The sequence below is a fragment of the Xylaria bambusicola genome (genome assembly GCF_022495145.1).
Source record: "Xylaria bambusicola strain CBS 139988 unplaced genomic scaffold F5B22scaffold_43, whole genome shotgun sequence".
Classification (NCBI taxonomy): Eukaryota; Fungi; Ascomycota; class Sordariomycetes; order Xylariales; family Xylariaceae; genus Xylaria; species Xylaria bambusicola.
The window spans coordinates 316,726-336,817 of record NW_025953596.1 but is presented as its reverse complement, the minus strand read 5'-3'; the positions used below and the strand labels follow the sequence as shown (position 1 = coordinate 336,817).

At 45.4% G+C, this 20,092-nt stretch overlaps 5 protein-coding genes across 5 annotated transcripts; 3 read left to right on the top strand and 2 right to left on the bottom strand.

The window, feature by feature from the left end:
* Nucleotides 1-107: 107 nt before the first annotated feature.
* On the top strand, nt 108-746 carry F5B22DRAFT_638389 (uncharacterized protein; the record flags this gene model as incomplete). The annotated part of the gene is made up of 2 exons (XM_047977580.1): nt 108-243; nt 340-746. 2 exons carry the CDS (start codon nt 108-110, stop codon nt 744-746), a joined length of 543 nt encoding a protein of 180 aa, XP_047827992.1.
* A 2,590-nt stretch (nt 747-3,336) lies between these two features.
* On the top strand, nt 3,337-3,717 carry F5B22DRAFT_649521 (uncharacterized protein; the record flags this gene model as incomplete). Its single annotated transcript, XM_047979185.1, has 1 exon — nt 3,337-3,717. One exon carries the CDS (start codon nt 3,337-3,339, stop codon nt 3,715-3,717), a length of 381 nt encoding a protein of 126 aa, XP_047827991.1.
* A 1,117-nt stretch (nt 3,718-4,834) lies between these two features.
* F5B22DRAFT_649520 (uncharacterized protein) lies at nt 4,835-5,797 on the top strand (the record flags this gene model as incomplete). Its single annotated transcript, XM_047979184.1, has 3 exons — nt 4,835-5,108; nt 5,355-5,536; nt 5,624-5,797. 3 exons carry the CDS (start codon nt 4,835-4,837, stop codon nt 5,795-5,797), a joined length of 630 nt encoding a protein of 209 aa, XP_047827990.1.
* A 261-nt stretch (nt 5,798-6,058) lies between these two features.
* F5B22DRAFT_638388 (uncharacterized protein) lies at nt 6,059-7,553 on the bottom strand (the record flags this gene model as incomplete). The annotated part of the gene is made up of 2 exons (XM_047977579.1): nt 6,059-6,799; nt 6,960-7,553. The coding sequence occupies 2 exons, from the start codon at nt 7,551-7,553 to the stop codon at nt 6,059-6,061; spliced, it is 1,335 nt and encodes a 444-aa protein (XP_047827989.1).
* Nucleotides 7,554-9,443: 1,890 nt separating this feature from the next.
* On the bottom strand, nt 9,444-12,520 carry F5B22DRAFT_376619 (uncharacterized protein). The gene is made up of 5 exons (XM_047971224.1): nt 11,933-12,520; nt 11,021-11,299; nt 10,607-10,823; nt 9,807-10,459; nt 9,444-9,663 (listed from the first exon to the last, which is right to left on the bottom strand). Exons 1-5 carry the CDS (start codon nt 12,353-12,355, stop codon nt 9,580-9,582), a joined length of 1,656 nt encoding a protein of 551 aa, XP_047827988.1. The 5' UTR covers nt 12,356-12,520; the 3' UTR covers nt 9,444-9,579.
* Nucleotides 12,521-20,092: the final 7,572 nt, after the last annotated feature.

Here is a 20,092-nt window from a genome sequence, read left to right as displayed (position 1 = left end):
CTTTTCCTTGGAATTCTAACCCGGGTCATCCACAATACCTGGCGTGGCTTAATGACCATTGGAGACTCTTCAAGAGACGCATGCCGTTTCCAGACCTCCAGAGGATGATGAATCTTCATCCGGATCAAGGAATAAGCCCCCTTTGCCGCGCTGCTGCGGTTGATGCTTTACTCGTCATTGACCGTTGTCTCGAGATGGGTGCCAGAATTGATTTCGAGGGTAGCTCATATGGATCAGCATTAAGTGTGTAACTTTTCATTTCTTTCCTACTATAAACCTGAACCAGTTCTGTTGCCTCTCATAAAATCCTATCGGCTACTAATATCTTCCATTGAATAGTGGCAGCGTGTGCAAACTGCCGCCTTAGAGCGGTAAAACACCTCGTCAAGCGCGGTGCGTCTATTGTTTACCATGGCGAATGTGGTCTCACAAGTGCGATTCAAATGGCGAATGGGCATGAGAAGATTATACGATGGTTACTTGTCGGGCAATTCATTGAGCAGCCTAAACTCGAGTACTGTACCTTTCAAGATTTGAATAATAGCCCGCCACTTCGATGTTGGTCAGGTATCCAAGAAGAGTCAATGAGGCTTACCGGGCATTATGAACGTCGGCCTAATGAGTCCCTTTTAAGTTATATTTCCAGACTATCTACGATTCGCAGGGACATGCGAGGCCGAGCTCTGCCGCTCCATCAAGGGGATCCTCTTACGGGTCTTTTCAATATTGTTCGTTATCAGGTCTAAGCTAACTCTCGATTTCTCTGCGTGGCAAGGTTGCATTCTACTAAGGGATAAGGCGTAATCCTCAGATTCTTCTTACTTTTCAGCTCATCTCCCATCTCTTCAAGTTCATAGCAGCGGTGCCTCGGCCATATTCATCGCATATTTCGGCATTGGAATCACTGTGTTGTCCGATGTATAGAAACAAGATAAAAGCGGTAAGCGTCAGGTTTCTACAAGCACCTATCTCCGTATACATTCAAACCGCATCGTCAAACAGCTCTGCCATTTGCTAACTTCGGAGTTCAATGGATCAGCACCATTGCCGACAAGCTCTTCCTTGCTTATGAGTTTAGCGTAATTTGAGGAGTCGGTGGGCGATTTGTCGACACTTTGGATGAATCTCTCATTCTGGACTGGTTTCGCGGTGGCTTAAACCCCCGAGAGGAGGAGCGCGTCTACAATTTGGGGAACGTGATGGATATTATAATAACCTGTGAAGGATCTAAAGAAGACCCTGGGTACTGTGACCACGTGGAGTTGAAGTTACTCCAATCTGAGTAGCAGACACCCTGATTGTTAGAAGCTTAGCAAGAGTTTGTGGCCTCTAGAATAGTGATGGAGATCTACTTATATGTTATTTCATCACCTCCACAGTCTCAGTTACGAAATGACACTTATCATATATGTTTTCATTCAGTCTCTATCTATAGAGTATGCAGTAATGCTGGGAACGAGCTGAGGTTCTTCACTGAGCAGGAAAACAATGAGGCATGCTACCCCAAGTGGCTCAACTCTACATTTCTACATAGTATATCAAATACTACGCTTAACATGTTTTGGATTTCCTCCATCGGATAGCGATACTCTAACAGAGCCGCAAATCGTAAAAAAGTTATCCATATACGTAAGCTCCGACCTGCTATGCTATAGTATAAAACAACACCATTAAAGAGCGACTACCCAACAGTTGCACCCATAAGCTAAAACCATCTAAGAATTCGCAAGAAGGGCTCTCCACTTAGCATGCAATAGTAAAAGATAAAGCCCGGGAACTTGTACCGATTACCTAATTGCAGGCATCGCACCAACCTTACACTATCTTCATTTCTCTTCGTCAGATCGCAATAATCTCGCACGCCATCGATTGAAATCCATGGCCATAGTTGGAGGCACAGCCGCTGGTTTGGTACGAGACGCTCTGCGCTGCGCCTGTGCAATCAGACTATTTCACAATCAGGAGTTACGAATTGCTCTTTCTTGGATAATTTGGCGGTTCATCAAGAGTTTCTGATTGACCCTCAGGATAGAAACAAAAAGAACAACTCCAGAGCCCACGCCAGAAAGGGGGAGACATCTAATACTTACAAATACGTAGAAGGTACATAGGCATGTCGAGCCAGAGGGAGCATCGCAATTAGCGATGCTAGCGCTATTCTCTCCAGTGTATTGATAGTTATAGCAACTACCGTCTGTGAACGGGTTAAGGGAGAGCAGATAATCCATACAGCCCCCGTCCGTGCTGTCCACCGCTGGAGTCAGTAGTGGCCCCTTTTCGAGCTGAAACAGTAGTCTAAAGTCTCTCTCGTGGGTTTCAACCCTACGAAGATGTCTAAAGAGAGAGTCGCGCTGAAAACAAAGAGCTATGTAGGAGAGAGTGAATCAAGAGTTTCATACTAGTAATTGACCTTGAAGCCGGGATCACGAGTGGCAAGCTCTTCATTGAGAGTGTTACTGAGTCCCGCAACAGCAGCAAGTGTGCCGGTGGCGAGAAAGGTAGAAAGAGTGATGAATTGCATGGCTGTTTCTCTGGACAATCGAAGTGTGTCTGAATGTTTCAAGAGTTTTGAAGTTGTCTGGTAAGTCTTGAAAACAGTAGAAAGGGTATCAGCTTTATATTCTGACTTGAGCTATATGATACCTCGCAATGTCTTTCCTCGATTCAATCAAGATAGGGGGAATGGCGGCAGAAGAGTTAGATAATGGTATTCCCGCAGCTTCAGCTTAGGTTATTGCTTACGAATTGAGCCTGTGCAACACGAACCCCCACATGAGAGATATCGCTCTCAGTTGAAGTCAATCATGATGTTATCAGAATCGTATAAGTTTGATTGCCGATTGCCGATTATGTTTCGAAGGTGACGCGGACATAGTAATTATCGGTGGTCGCAAGGTCGTCATACCATCCAATACGAGGTGATAATCGCAAAGCCACGTTATTTATTCTTCCACCTGATTTATATTAACGCACTACTGTTGGCTTACTAGAAGATGTGGCGTTACCTTGAGAGAGATTCATGACAATTCCCGAGGTTGACATGAAGCAAAATATCATGCTCCCTATTCACTGAACCAATATTACTTGGGAAATAGCATCGGATACACAAGGCAAATATTTTTTATCTGTCAAGGATGCATGGACTCTTTAGAGGACTGTGAAGAACGATAAAGCAGGAAACTGCTTCTGTTCATTATAAAATGACCCTTCCCTTCTGTTCCGGCTCATATACCAATTACCATCCCTCCTATAGCTTCATCTCATCATCAACACTTACTAAAATACCTCCACTCACACAAGATATCCCGATACATATATTTTTCCTACTACCTCAAAATGAGAAGTCTTCAAACTATCCTTAAATCTCTGCTTCTCGCGGCGACAATTGCACAGACAGCTACAGCTCTACCTGCGAACCTGACTGAACCGGACGGCACTGATGTTGCCGCGGGGTGGACATTCCAGTTCTATAAAGATGGGTTGTGTAAAACCCAAATTCAAAGTGACGAGGGAAGCACAAGCGAGCCTTGTGACGCAGTTCAAGGGCAAGCGAATTCTTACAGTGTCATTTCCAGCACGGATCCTCAAACCGGCGTCAGCTTCGCCTTGAACCTGTATTCCTCTCTTTCATGTCAAAACACTATCATTACCGACAATGGAAAGGCTGGAACATGCAATACTGTGCTTTTCGAAAGCTGGAATATCGTTTTTACTTAACACGCGGTCACGCATCACTCAGACTTGGGATAGGTCAATCAATTGGTACATTCGTTAGCATTTCGTGCTGTGGATATTGTACGGATGGGGGCAGGCATCAGGTTGCCATCTAAGGACTACTTATTCGTTCGTTTACATTATATTATAAGAAACGCTCAAAATGAACAACACTCATTTAACCTTCATTGACATGATGTTTATAATATAAATTATGAATGGCAACATGTTACAGTCATGTGCATCTTTTTCTAGTATGAAGTACATTGCGGTGGTAAAATAAGGTATTAAAAATGCTGGAGGAGAGAACTGATGGGAATAAATGTGGCAATGAATAATAGTTTCACTAATAGTGTCACACAAGGGTGCAGCAACAACCCACTCCTTGGCTTACGTCACCTAAACCTCGCTCATTATCACCATTTTGGTTACCTATCGAGTACCCTAAAGTTCAAACGAATTATTATTTGCTACTTTTGCCATGGAAGGGTCATCAATACGAACGCCCATAAGCCACAATGGTGTCCTCCGAAGCTCCGAACCACAGCACCATAAGATGTTACTGGTCTGTGAGTAATCGGCCTTGCACCTAATGTTTAAGCTACTAGGAAGGCAATAAACTATTTCAGTTGAGAGAATATATTTCCGATGAAGCCCTTAGCTGAATATTCATGAAATGAGATCATCAAACTGCTTCTCCAAACGGAAAGTCAAAAGCGACCAGAAACTATCTAAGTAATCCATATTCGCGTATCCTTTAAGGTAGCCCAATGTAGTTAACCTATGAATAAGACTAGTTTAAGCACATAGATAATTGACTGGTATAGTACTTATTCTCATCCACGCTGCTTTCAGTTGTTCCTTGATAACTCTAGCTCACATGTTATAATTCGCCATGACATCTGCAATGTCTTTCATCTTGGCTGCCGGCAGCATTTTAGCTGCGGTGACTGTCCCAATTGCCTCGCAGTCTAGTTTTGAAATCATCTAAATCTCATCGACGCCAAATGATTTTAACGCTCTACCGCGAGGATGGAACTCCTTTGGCATCCAAGCGAATCCAAGCGAATCCAGCCACTGACCCCAGATTCACATTCAACCAGGTAGGTGTTATCACTCAATGCGATATTCTCTGCACGAATGCGGGCCTTGGACGCTAGGTCGCTCTGAGCAATATTTCTACATCTGGGAGACAAATGTGGACTCCGTGCGAACGGACCGGGACATCAACAACAGTGGTGCTACGAGTTCCGTGTCATGGGGTACCGTCCAGCGTGCTATCGAAAACTACCGACAATACACTGCCAGCGTTTCTGCGTTTGACACAACCCTCACGATCTATCCGGATATGGATAATCTCTTTGTAGGCAACGCTGCCTCAGTGTCTGGCGTCAGTAACGACGAGCGCTAGACTATCATGACACATTGGATCGGGGCCGCTGCAAATATCATGATCGGATCCGATCTGACTAACTTGGATGATGTCGGGTTGAATCTACAAACGAATGCCGCCGCGCTGGCGGTCGCAGGTTTCACCGCAAGCTTTCCAATGCAGCGCCGCAACCCGAGGACTAGCGCGCAGCATGCGCAAGAACTACAAACGTGAATCGCCTGTCAGGATTCTAATACAGAGGCCGTAGCCGTCATTGCAAATTACGGCCCTGATGGGCAAGACAGCTTCGGGTCGTCGCTTACCAGCCCTCAGACGGTAACGGCGAAATGGGAAGATCTTGGAATCCAAGGATCATCCAAGTCTTCGATGTGTGGGCTGGGGAAGAAGACTCGAGTCAAAGGTGCAGCTCCGGGAAGGCCAAAGTGTTTTGTATGAGCTGAATCGCCGCAACTAGCCATAATGAATCACTACGTGCTTTCTAGCAATTTTGCAATCATGCTTATCATCAATAATTAGATCTCAATACAACCCTCTGAGCCTCTTGTCCATTTATACGAGACGCCGGTGCACCGCGAGGACAGCACCACGACTACACGAGAAGCCCGGCTCAAGCTGTCGAAGGAGTGGCGTGTGGAAACTGCGTTCGACATGAGCGAGCCGAAGGAAATGCCGCCGGACTTGGAAGGGTGAATGAGTCAGATGTACCACATCAACATTCCCCATGCGAGAGTTAAGTGATCTGCGTTAGATATCCTGATGAGAGTGTGTGGTTTGTGGTGCATAATATATACGATCGACTGAACCACCTAGTCTTGCATTACATGGGATGCCTGTTCTTGGTTCTCTGTTAGTAAAACACCAAGCGACTTCGAGCTAGTTGATAACTACCTCTCGTGCTCGTTTAACAGTTCTCTCAAGATAGACAGTATCAAGGAAAACTCCTTGATCAGCTCAGAAGCCCGGCCGTGGTTGTAGCACGACACCTTCACCAAGATCGGTAATTGGCTTCTTCTCCATGCCCAATTCATTACACCGAATCCTCTTAGCTACAAGATACGGTGGCGCAGCATTGTATCTAAAGCGTACCTTATCCACGGCGGTCGGTCGCATGTAGATCTCTACATTTGCAAGTTTTCCCTTTTCGTCCCGCCTGTAGCAATTCAGTGGGAAGGCGAAATCCTCCTTCGCTCTCTTGTTGAGCTTATGCCTGACATACAGAAATCCAAAAGCTGCAGGGATAGATCCAATGATTGTAACCCAGAGAAGTCCGAATGCGCCGTGCAGAGCCTTCATGTCACCCGTGTAGACAGCTCTGCGGATAGGTGCTCTCATGCCTTGTGGCGTCATGGTAAAACTGCGAGTCGCCATTTGCTCATTGTTGGTCACTATGTCGCCGGATTCCCTGAACCATTCAGGAGAGGGTGCTAGGAGACCCCATTCACCAGCTTGCCACTTATCTTTCCTGATGCCATGTCTAACACCCGATTCGGGGTCTGGCATTGTCCACGCAAATATGGATTCGTCAAAAAGGTATGTTGTCATAAGGGCTTCCTGCAGGCGCATGAACGCGCCTTGGCCTTCTCCATATTGAGGCGTCATAGTGATACCGAAGATACCCAGCATACTATATGCCATGTCTTCCTCCCTAGTAGTCGTACGTGTGGCCATCCAGCTCATCTTGACAGCAATACACTATAGTTATACGAATTAGTCATGCCCCCTGAGTAATGGATTCGTTAACAGCGTTAAGAAGGTTACATATGTCCTGGAATATGCCTCTAACTATTGCGAATTAAGATAACAGGAACTGTTTCATTTGAATGAACTCAGCACAGCGACTAAAAGTACTTACAGCTTCTCTGAAATTTTGAGTACCAGTGAGATAATGTGCACTGATTCCGGTGACCTGTGCGAGGGCGCTAGATAATTCCATCTTTGTGCCCATGTATTTCCAATTCATATCGTAGAATTGCATCTGCTGGGGAGCCAACAGTTCCTGTAGCGTCCACCCTCGAGAGAACCACTCTGAGGGCTCTTCGCTATATGTGCGTTTGAAGATACTGGGACTTGTGGCAGGGTGTCTGGCGTCCGTTTTGACATCTGCCAGGTAGGTAATGCAGAGATTTGCTTCGCGGTACCACTTGAACATGGAGTTGATAGACTCAGACTCCTCCGTTGCACTGTTTTTATTGATACAGCAAGTATCGATCCACATCCAGCTGATGCCTTGATTGCGAGCCGCCTCACAGGCACCGCGGATCTTGTCCGCCTGGGGGGAACTCAGAGGTCTACTCCCTGTTCTGAGCTCAACAGTATAGTTCTTCAGTTCGTCAAAGGTGATTTCGAGTCCTATCCAACGGTGTGACAGGATCGCGTAACCTTCCTGGCGAAAGCTCCCCTGTTCGCCATTGCGCAATTCAAAAGTAGTCGTATGAAGAAGCCTCATTTCGACGGCGTGCTATAACAATCTCGGCAGTACGCGTTCCACAACACAACTCAATAAGCATAGGCATAGAATTCGGCGACGAGCAATTAGAGTGAGCTCACACGACGAAATTACAAGTATTTATCTAATATCCCACCCCATATCGCACCGGGCGCTAAGACTAGAAGGTAGTTGTGTTTACAAGGATGCCACTCATCTAAACCCACCAGTAACTAGCGTCAACTGTATCAAACTAAATATAGATTCAGTAGGGCTGTGCTTGATAGTACTTACTAGGGATTCTAGGCCTTAACGCTCATCAAACAATTTCCGTAGCGTATAGTTCATTTGGGGGCCATGTTCCATCGCGTGGACCAGCCCTGATTGAAGCCCTGATTGAATATATAGGCCAAATGTCTCCATAATCCCAACGTGAATAGGAGAATAGCCCTTAACGTGCCTCGCCACGTATTAAGATTCTTGCACTACAAATGTGGTATTTGAAATCCCCATATCTTGACTGTCCCTGTTTCTTCATATAGCCTGTTATAAGATGCATAATAGACCATGTAACTCTCAGTGGCTATGTCTGGGGTGAATATAGTATTGCTGATTCCCCAGCATGACTTTTGTTAGAACAAAGATGTCCAATCAAGTTCTGAATAATGGTTTCAGCAGGGTTTGCTCGTACATACTGAAGCGGCGTTAAGATTCCCTAATGATTGAAGTTATTAAGGACAGCTAATGAAGTATAGGTATTCCGTTTATCCCTCTAGGTATGGATGCCTTCGATCAACAACTTTTCTTATCCACTTCAACACCTGAGTCCGTATATCATGACTTTCTCCGATTAAACACAGCATATGCAGAGCCGGCAGTGAGAATATGGGGTTTTAGTACAGATACAGATACACAGGACAACGTTATTCAGTATTCCTTAAAACAAAATCATATATTAACCTCCTATACGGTCAAGATGCTCGGAATACTTTAGGTTCCCTCTCAGCCCCTATGAGATTGATACAAGCAAGGAGGCAAGTATACATAATTGGGGCCTGAGATGAACTGACATAAGATGCAGTAAGGTAAATGGGCATTGTGAAACAATCACCAATGTATGTCCTTATTCATTAATGTATAATGAATTGATGTCAGTCACAGTCATGCAATCGGATAATCATATACCATATACATATATGCAGTCTCAATCAGCTTATTAACCAGAGCGCTGACTTTCAATACTACATTTTACATAAGTCCCATTATCATACTCTCCTCTCCTTTATAACAAATAAACGCCTTCCTACTGTATTGGCAAATTTACACCTATACTCTGATTTCCTTTATTTTTCTTTAGATTACCTTATTAACTTATCGTATTCAATCATTCTACTAGAGAGCTTATATGCTCCTTGTCTATTAATTATCAAACAAGTATAAAATGGCGACATCTAATACAGACAAATCAAGAAGCGCTTACAGAAAGAAGACACGCATGCATTATACAGATACTTATTGATATTCAGGGAGTAAGTAAGCATACAACTAAACTAGTCCTACCCCTACCCCTACTCTCACTGCTAATGCTAATGTCATGCTATTTCCACCTTGAGTATAGGTAGGCGAGATAATGCTTCTGCTCTTGGTTTTTCCAATCCTTACCGGCTCGTTGTCCAGTATTTCCTTGTTTGTTTTATCTGTCTGTTTTACCACGCTTTTCAAACCCCTATATCCAAGCGTGATAAATATACTCCTCTTTTGAGTATGATAGTACATAGGTATATAGATGCTGCCCAACTAGGTAGGTAGGTACCTGGATAAGAATGAGTAGGTTACGTAGCACAACAGTTGACTATACTCCTGAGTTTTGCAACTCGGAGCTCGCAAGCCGCACGGATCTGTTTATTCATTAGGCACACATGTCTTGCGCGCGCTTCCCTTGTTCCATTCTCCTCTCGCTTGTATGTGCATCCCCTGGCTATAAGAGAATAGACATTATGTGGCGTTTCTTTTCACCACGGAAAGGATACCTTCTGCGTTTTCGAGTCTAAAAAACGGTTCCGTCTGAATCAATGAGGATAGGTGGCTCTTTAGTATTCGGCCGGCTGACTTCAGCGATCTCGCGACCACCCTGTTGGATGTTAGCATAAATTTTGTGTCCACATTTCTCTAGCAATACACAAGGTATCTTGGGGGTCCCGAAAGGTCAATCCCCACCCATGAGATGGAAAAAGAGATAATACCACAGATAACAAACAGAGAGCCCAAACTCACCTTCCAGCTTCCAGCTTCCAATAACTGTGGCAACGTAAGCTCACCACCATTCAACTCTTCTCGAAGCATAGCATTGACGTCTGCACACAGCTTATCGAGGAACCCGACGGTGACACCACGCCACTCAACAATGACATCGTCACCGGGCTCGAACATGGGTGCGACCTCGACACCTTTGGTACCGGTCCGGGCGCAGTAATTGTTGTAGTTATCGAGGCCGCGCTTCATATCAGCTGGCTTCAGTGTAAGAACGCCGAGATCGACGAACAAACCTCCATTTCTGTACTCAGGTAGCCCGGTTAGCAGCTCCGTGCCCGCGAACTGGATATTTAGAATACTCTGCATAGGCTGCATGAGCGAGTAGGTGAGCCATTGTGTGAGTTTATGGAAAGGGAGTATGGATTCCCATGGTTCGGTGGCGTGACTCGATTGTTGTGGGAACGGCGAGAAGGTTGGTGAGCCCGAGACTGTACGCTGTTGCACTTGGGGCATCGACGAGCAGGGCCAGGCGTCACCTAGAGAGATGCCGTTTATGGCTGTACGTGAATTCGGCCAGATCGGGGCCAGGCCAGCCATGAGGACGTTCCATAAGACTGGGAGGACGACGACGGGGCTTGAGGCAGCTTGTGTTGTTGGGTGCGCCAGAAGATAATCTGTACCGTGGTGTGGTCAGTTGGTGACTAATTATATGAAGGACCCTCAGCCGAGAAATGGATCGGGGAGACCAGATGGCCAACATTCTCCGCGAGACGTGGTCCTGGCATATGGGGTTTCAAGAAGTATCAGAATCCATAACGCACCTATCATGTTTCCGGGGCGCCCATCCTCACCGAAGAACTCTTGTTTCTCAGCCAGTGCATCACCAAGCCTAATAAGCAGTTGTGCACGCCCCTCTAAACCGGCCACTTCATTTCCGGGCCGTGATTGTAAACCCTTGGCTAATTGCTCGGTAGTCAGTTTCCTCAGCCCATCCTTGTCAACTTGGTACTTGTTGCTAGGGTTGCTGGAAAATAAGCCCTGTCCAACTTCGATCAGCACGTGTCCTGTCAGATGCCCTTCCCTTCCACTTGCATGCCCGCCTCACGTCATCCTTCACGCCCCAGTGCTGTAACACATGGTAGAATAATTCCACACAGTACGCCATATACAATGAAAAAGAGAAAGAGAAGGAAAAGGGGAGGGGAAAAGGAAGGGAAAAAAAAACTGTTGCTTACGGCCTTGAACATCTCTAAGCTGGCAATAGCCAAACCCTCTGAGCGACGGTATATCTTGCCGCTATCGGCGCTCTTGAAGCTCCACGTCGTGCCAGCACCGGCATCAAGCAGTACACTGACAAGGAACAAGTCGATCAGACGGCGACATCTTTCCGTGTTATCAACGGCGTCATCAGGCCAGGTAGATAGCAAATGGGCGATGCGGTCGCGGCCACCGACGGCGAAATGCTGGTAACGCCCGTGGGCTGGGATCGAGTGAAAGGGGGCATCGTAGTCGCGCTGCGAGAGGGAAATAGTCAGGACATTTCTTCTATCTTCGTACAAGGCCAAAGTGGTTGTGTTGTGATCCCGTCTCGTTCCATTATACAGGTATAAGAGGGCATATAGGAAAGGCAGATGCGATGGTGGGGTGCTGGCCACGCCAAGATTGGGCGGCCGTACCTGGCAAGGGGGAGGAGCTCAATATGTGGGGGATTGATGAGGGGTTTCGAGGTCGAGGTCTGGGGAGGGTAGGAAATGGTGTGTTAGGGATATATTGCTTGATTCAAGCATGTAGGTACGCATGTAAGGAAATAGAAGCATGCATGGGCTAATTCATGCGATGCGGTGCTGCCCGTCGCTATGCTCTAGATGCCGAAGTAGGCACACATCTATATATAGCAGTGTCTCTAAGCTTAGAAGTTTACCTTGAGGTCTACCTGGTAGATCTGGGTACAGAGACGGGCAGGTTCATACGTATGGGACATGTAGCAGATAGAGTACAGAGAAAAATAGTAATGGACGTGATAGAAGCGATGAACGCAGAAGGGCGATCGTAATAGTCATGTCTCAGACATTGGGAAGTGCGTTGCGCTTGCGCTGGCCGGGTATGTATGTTGGATGAGATCAAAGACGGAGAAAACCGAGCCATACCTTGATAATGCGACAGACAAACTGAACAACATCGGGGAATTTAGCTAGGTCAACATCAAAGTGATGCAGTTGATTGTGCATGGCCTTCTCGGTGATAATCTTGCTCCTCTCGCGCACGGCGCCCAGGCTCCTCAGGTAGCCCGCAGCATCGAGCGACGGGTCTGGGGGCTTGGGGAGGTTGATCTTGGGCAGATGCGGCGTCATGGGGGGCAAGGGGCTCTGAAGACCACCGAGGCTCGAGGCGGAGGTGCGACTGTTGCTTTTGAAGCTGAAGGTGTTGGAGCGAATGCTCTTAACGTTGCTGTTCTTCTGGCTGTTGCTGATGTAGTTGTTGCTGTTGTGGTGCGAGTTGTCCGAGTCAAAGCTGGCCGAGTCTTTGGTCAGAGGCCGGGGCGTTTTGGGCTTCCGCGAAAACAGACCCATCGTTGCGGTCTGCTCCCTTTTGGCTGGGGAATGGCCTGATTCGTCGTGGTTGTTCGGCCCTGGTCTTATCTCTCCTCTGCTTTCCCTCCCCTCTCTCGCGCTGGAGCTAAAAAAGAGAGCTGTGCCGTGTGCTGTGAAGGCCGCGTCCGACCGATCAATGCCGACTAACGGGCCGAGCAAGGGAGGAACAAAGGTCGGAGCGGGATCGACCAGATAGATGGATAGATGGGTAGATAGGATAAACAGATCCGGGCGACGAAAGAGAAAGAGAAGATAGCTAGCTAGCTAGCTGCTATCAAACAATTGATAAATCAGGTCTACCCACTTCGGAATGCCCAAGAACCGCCGCCCTCTTTTTGCAGGAAATTCCCGTCGCGCTGTAAGTATTTCTGCCGTGGTAATTCGGATCCCAGTCGTTGGCTGGTGCCGAGCCAGAAAAAAAGATAGTGAGGAACAAAGGGGAGTGATGGTTTCCAACAGAGGATTAACGTCTTTCCTTAGCTCTCCTAGCCTTTCCTTTCCTTTCTCTCCCTATTCCCTTTTTTTCTTCCTGGCCCCCCCTCGTACTTATGTGTCGGTGTGCAGAAGCGACTAGGAGAAAGGTACCGTTCGTTAGTAGGTAGAGGGTGTTCAGCCGGCGAACCATTCAAAGTAGGAAAGGTAGATGCGTCGCCGAGTGCCGCCAGTGGTCGGGATAAGTCACTTATACAACAGGCAGGCAGGCAATCCAATCCCTCTCCGGATAAGAGAAAGAGATAATAATAAGCAGGTAGGCAAGAAGTCAAAGTCAAGTGAGGAAGTAATCGAGGTGTAGAATCAGCTCATCTTTGGTGATTGAGCAGCAGTACACAATTGCAGAAATGACGGAAGAAAATGTCGGACTATTGAAATGCAGTAGTAAAGAAGGAGCTCCCGTCGTGTGGGTTGTAGGTGGGCAAATTTGACTGATAACTAGACAGACAAGCAGACAAATAGAAGACACACAGACACGGGCGGACACACACACACACACACACACACACACGCACGCCTGACCAGATAGACCAGACAGACAGACGGAATCAGATAGACACAAGAAATAGGTAAGTACACAGGAGTGGCAGGCCCAGGCGAGGCGAGGCGAGTCAGTTAGACAAACAGGCGACCAGGGAAAACGAACCGGAGAACGAACCGGGATGGTGGGTAGCGGGAAATAGTATGGGGGAAGCTTGGTGACTACTTGGTGACTACTGGCTACTAAAATACGAATAGGTTACCTTTACGACAGCATGGCATGCATGGATGATGGATGCTGGATGCTGGAGACGCCGCTGGGACGCTGCTGGGGGATGCTGAGGGATGCCGAGGGATGCTGGAGAAAATCGAGAAATCGAGAATTTTGGGGGGTGGGACAAGTCGAGGGCGGCGGGATTGGAGACAGCGGTTACGGTTAGTCTAGCAGTTGCCCACCACCACCACCACTCTCTACCTAAGGGAAGTATCACCACCACCAACAGCAGCAGCAGCAACAAGAAGACAGGCAAAGACAGGCAGGCAACACGGGCACAGAAAGAAGAAGAAGGAGGAGGATGAATTCGATGAAACTCTGACGACTGTGTAGTGCGAGGGGGAGTCTACCAAAAAACAACAAGAGAGACCCTTTCGCCTTCACCTTTCCTCTCTCTCTCTCTCTCTTTTTTTTTTTTTTCTTTCCTTCTTCCTACCTACTTACTTTCGTACCTTTTTGGTGGGATTTAGAATCCAGACTCTCGGGCTAAAAAGTCCCCTGCCGAAAATACCACTTCAATATATTCAGGTACCTTGCAGGTAGCATGATGGGTGGTTCATGACCAACGAAGGCGCCCTGGCTACACTGCAAATACTTGATTTTCAGGGCTGACTGTACGCTGGGCTGCAACCCCTGGCAGCGACTTTTACCCTCTCCCTGCCCACCTATGTACCTAAGTACCTCTTAAGCAAGTGCAGTACTATGTATACTTCTAGCGACCCAGCCTTACTGGTTGCGGGCAAAAGGCAGCAGCTATCTTAGCACTATGGTTAGTGTAATGTACAGGCGGGTTAGGTATCTATATACCTACTGTAGGTACCTACTTAACTAGGTATATAAGTACATATAGGTAGGTAGTAGGGAATATTGCCTTATATGCCCTCCCATTATAATCTATAATCTGTAGAGCCGTATCGGTTCAAAAACTTCCGCTGCGAGTACCGAACCAAAGAATTCCACTCGTGAAACATTGTTACGGTTGCATTATTACTTGTTAGGTAGTCCACACCGTGCTGTCGCTCGTGTGATCCTGAACACTTGCCGAGGTGGAATCGAGGACGTCATCCAGCTGCCCAAACACTTACTGTAAGCAAGTACCTACCTACCTAGGTAGATGGGTAGGATGGGAGGGAAGTGCTACAGTACATGAACGGGGAATCTGTGTAGGGATGAGAGAGCCCTCGACACCACTAGAAATTCAGCAGGAAAGAGCACAGGTAGGTAGTGAGGTAGGGAGAGATCAGAGAGAGATGTACGATGTAAGTAGGTATGCGGCGGGGAAGAGCAGTTGGAGGCGGCGCAGCCATCGTTACACACTCGCCTCTTGGCTCGCATCACAGGGGGGTTTGGAGTGTAGTGTACAGATACATATAAGCAAGTACTTACTTAAGAATCTATCTGTAGATGGATTCTGACTGGTAACGTGGGATTGTGATTCGCGCATCTTTCTGCATCTCTTAAATCTTTCATCCCTTGTCGAACATGGTATCTACACAGTACCCACGATCCTCCCGGAACTGAGCGTTGCTGCGGGAGGAAGAGAATGAAGAATAATGAGTAGGGAAAGAAATGAATCACAAAAAAACGTCACATGAACCCCCCAACCGCGTATATACATCCATTGGTAAGGTCAAGGCTTGTCGCGGTGTATAACACGGACCCCAGACCGGTGCTCACTTAGTAGGTGGGCATCGAGATGATGCCATCAAGCCTCGACAGATCTACCTACTTACACCAAGTATCTAGGTTAGTTAGTTAGCCAGCTCTTTTGTGCCTAGGTAGCTTTAAGGTAGTCGTAGGTAGTAGTAGATATACTTATAATCTCGTACTAGCCAGGGTTAGGTAGGTCCCAAGTTCTAATCTATACGTAGTGTACAGTAGTTAAGAATCTAGCCCTCTCGATTACTTCTAGCATACTTACATTACACACCTACCTATTTCACATTGATACAAGTATCTGCGAGTTGGCAGTCTATCCCTTTGAACACTCTTTCGACCTCACAGCGCATGGATATCGTTATAGGTAACTTTTTCTCAGAAACGTATCAGACTTCCTGATCTGATCTGATTAGCATCGATTGCCTGTTCGGCATACTTGGCGTTCCCGAAGCCGAAAATGACGTTCAAAGCGGTAAGGAAGAAGATCTGAGAGACCAGGGGGTGACTGTTATCAGACAAGAAGGGAAACTCCCAACTCCTCAAAACCTTCGTCGCAATTTCTACCTACCTAAGTATCTACGGTCCGCTCCCCCCTAGCTTTAAAGTGTCAAAGTCCAGGAAATAGGCGCACGTAGCAGCCAACGAGCGTCATGTGGCAATGTGACATATGTACCCTACCTACCTGCCTAGACAGAAATACACCACCTACATACTTCATAGTAGATTGATACTTGATATCGAAATCTCCTCAACCGACGAGATATGATTGGAGCCCTTCTTTCAGCTCGAATAAGCGACTAGACAGTGGCTGGCTTCCCTATCTATCAAAAGCGAGTAAGCATCTCCTATTTCGAGTCTTGTCCTTGCAATACATATAAGTATAACTACTGAAAAGTAAAGAAGATGATGGCGGCGTTTATGCACTTCGTTGATTTTTCCTCTGCTTACATTGCAGATACATTAACTACTGCACTGAGTTAGCGCCCCATGGCATACCATGCAAGCCACGAAAGAAAGAAGGGAAAGAGATCGCCAGGCACTGGGGAACTCTCGGTTCTGTCTGGGCTGGGGCGGGGGGGGCGGCGGCACCAAATTTGCCAGGGCTCGCCAGACAAGGGCCGTGAGCGAGACTCTCTGACTCTCTAGACTCTCTCTATCACTCCCCAATCCAGGGATAAGTAGCAACTACCTAGGCGAGTAGATTAGCCCCGATGCTGCTTATTGGCTGTTTTTCGCGATGGCGTTACTGACGGCGTCGGAACGGTTGCTTGCTGATTTTCTGATTTGTTCACTTTGTGCAGTTCCCAGTCGCACGGCTTTTTTTTTATTCCTGATTTCCCCAGAGGACGACGACAAAGAGCTACATTAAATATTAAATAAACATGACTGAGCTAAAGACTCTACTTATACGTAAGAGGTGAGTGAGTATGCTGTCATGCCATCATACACAGGATGGGCACTCGTGTACACTACATCAGAGAATGAAGATTTTTATCAGGAGAGTCATACATAGTACATACTTGCTTGCCTACTTAGTATGCACGCATCCCTACGGCCAGGGCGAACGCACGTGTTCGGCTCCGTCGCGTTAAGACCCTTTGAGCGAAAACCGTTGAAGCTCTCTCTGCCCTTCCCTGCCCGTGCCTGGCTGTGATGCTACGACCTACTGTACGTGTAAGTACACAGGGCCTACTTACAGATACAGCACTCACACGAGCACGCATTTTCCTAACATTTGATCTCGAGCCGGGGAGACCCATCATACGATTCTTAAATACCTACCTACCTACTTACATGTACCGTACTCCTGTAAGTAAGCCCTCATCACATGTAGCCATAGTTTAGCGCACAAACCTGTTCCGTAAGAAGAACAACGCAATGCTGTACATACACTACTTACCTAGGTACCTAGTAGCATCATATCTCCACACTGACCTAACCGTCCTAGCGTCGTCGTCAACCTATGAGCACTTGTACATGCACAGGAGAGAGCAGTTGTGCAGGGTTGAGTTGGGTTCCTTGTCCTAGCCCATCGGCCGTATTATCAATCTAGGCCCGACAAGCAAAGACGGAGCAATATTGAAGTCGGGAAGTTCTAGCCGTTGAACGGAAGATATCTACCTACCTATGCCAAGTATCTAGTGTATCTAATGTACCTAGTCTAGTCTACCTATTATGTATGCTACGATATACGCTATACAGTGTGGAGCATCGTAGCATGCGATTTATTTACTACTATGGCTACATACTTCGTACAGGTCATAAGGATGGTAATTGTTAGCGCGGCGCTAGAACAGATTATTTGCTATAACTAGTTAGTATGTACACCCTTACCTAATTTACTAAAGAAGTTATATACCCCTTAGTTTGCCACTATGAAATTGAAGTTATTTTGAAAAAATGACGTATTTTTCTGTATGGCTTGATTTTGAAGCTGTTTTTTGAAGCTGTTTTTTGAAGCTGTTTTTTGGCTATTCAAGCTTAACCTAGTGTTTTTCAAGCTATTTTTTCCTACCCTTTCTACCAATTTCGCTATAGACGTCGAAAACGCGGTAAATTAGGTGCTTTTTCAACGTTTAGAGAATATTTAAGATAAAAATGACCCTTAATACCTAAATATACTAGAAGAACTACATAATTAGAACTTTTCTATACGTTAACCTCTTTAAGAATTAGCCTAGCTTTGCTATTTATAACTTTAATTGCTATACGTATACTATTGAAATTAAAAGCTTTAAGATATTTATAATATGAGTAAAGACCTTAATAAAGATGAGCATTATAAAGTTTATGTATTGAAAAAGCATTTTCTTAACCTTACCTATTTAAATTTCGTAACGAAAACGGGCTTTATATAATGGTAAGTTTAGTATACCCTTTAAGGACCTTTTATACTTTGTAAAAAGGGCTACGGAAGCTTAAAGTTGTTGAATAATAATTAAAAATACGCTTTAATGCAGTTTCTTTAAGCTAACGATTAATACTGTAAGATTTTATAGGTAGACCTTCGTTTATTAATCCTTAAGATCGTAAACTTTAGCTAATCTTCAATTTATCGTATTATATATAATCTGGGCTTTAATTAACGGAAATAAAGCTGTACAAAGCTTGAATTATCTAATGAAGATTATAAACTTTGTTATCGACGCGTTTATAAATGGTTAGAACAATAGCTAACGTTTAAAGATTGGATCGATTGTAGTTTTATTTTTTTAAATGAAATGTACGTAATAACCTAACCTATTTACAATTGTTAGATTATAATTCACGATTACGAAGATCCAATAACCTTTAAACTCCTTTATACGTAGGACTTTAATGCTTAGATGTTTTGGGGCCAAATATAAGGAATATGAAAAGGACCGTATTATATATAGGATAAAGGGATTAGTAAAATTAACTTTAAGAAATATTGTAAAGAAATTATTTTAAAGGTTTAAAAGTTCCAACGTTAATTTGGATTTTAAACTACTTTTTAATATAATGGGGCACCTTTTTATAAGTTATAATATATATATAGAAGGCTTAATTAATTAAATATAAAAACGTTATAATAGCCTTTTAGAAGCTTTAATCTAAACCCTATTAAGAACGTATAGGCTTAAATAAAAGATTAGCTTAAAAGTACCTTCGATATTTAAAAATTAAACGAAAGAAACCTTTGTTTTATTATATATAGGGCTTGGGAAGAAGTACTAAAGGCATTTTTAAAAATAATAGCAATTTCTTCGTATAAAAGACTTAAAGAACTTCGCGATAATAGCGGAAGGCAATTAAACCATTGATTTTTGAGCTTTATTTTAGCTTTGGTGTTGAAAATATGGTGGCAAACTAAGGGGTATGTAACTTCTCTAGTAAATTAGGTGAGGGTGTACATGCTAACTGGTTATGGCAAATGATCTGTTCTAGCGCCGCGCTAACAATTACCATCCTTATGACCTGTAGAGTACTTAGTATTTCCCACGCTAAATCCCCAGGTAACAGGGGCTCTTATATAACGCAGGTTCAGCTGGAAGATAACTCACCGGGGTCACATTTCTGTCTTGTTGAAGAAGGCGCCAGTATGGTAAATTCCAAGAATCCGATCAACCGGTACAGGTGCCGTCTATTTGCTGCTAGCTTAAGTAGGGAGCTTGGATATATACAGTAGGTATCCTCGCTTTGGTGTACCTACTTGGAGGTTGACTCGAGGCTAACGCCGATGGGAATTATGAGGGTGACAGTAGAAACATACGAGCAACCTGGCAATTCAACACTATCGGCATATAACAGTGAAATGGCAACCTCGGTTTCTTGTACGCGGAGGTAGCTGGATTGTATTGGGGGTTCGAATGCGAATTTCAATGTAATCCATAGTCCTGGGATACAAGTCTACACTGAGTCTTGTACGCTAATTAGCTATACCGATGACTCGGCCTGATCTAATGTAACTTCTATTCGCCGACATCACCACAGAGCCTTCAGCATTTATCGCACACTGTAGATATGCCAATACTACAATAACATCTTTCCAGGCTCACGTGTGAGTATCGCGATAGTATCGGGGTAGCTGAAGCGGGCATTTGATAGCCAACCTCATCACACGGGTTGCGTACGGCCGGGAAACCAAAGTCATCGTTACCCAAACAACGGGAGTATACGTAAGGGATAGACTCGGTGCGACTAGATATATTTTTTCCTCAATCCAGAGGTGCAAGAGCGGGGGCGAACAATGACAAAGTTTGCCGTTTGATAAAGGGAAAATGTAACGGCAAGGTTGATCAGCGTATGAATGAACGTGGTACTAATCAGCAAGGGAATGATGTCGCCGG

What these genes read in the sequence shown, in the direction of transcription:
- F5B22DRAFT_376619 (XM_047971224.1), bottom strand. Translation starts at nt 12,355, where the DNA reads ATGGGTCTGTTTTCGCGGAAGCCCAAAACGCCCCGGCCTCTGACCAAA. An exon ending in TTGTCTGTCGCATTATCAAG is followed by an intron (nt 11,300 to 11,932) that starts GTATGGCTCGGT and finishes TCCCTCTCGCAG; the next exon opens with CGCGACTACGATGCCCCCTT. An exon ending in GCGCCCCGGAAACATGATAG is followed by an intron (nt 10,460 to 10,606) that starts GTGCGTTATGGA and finishes ACCACGGTACAG; the next exon opens with ATTATCTTCTGGCGCACCCA.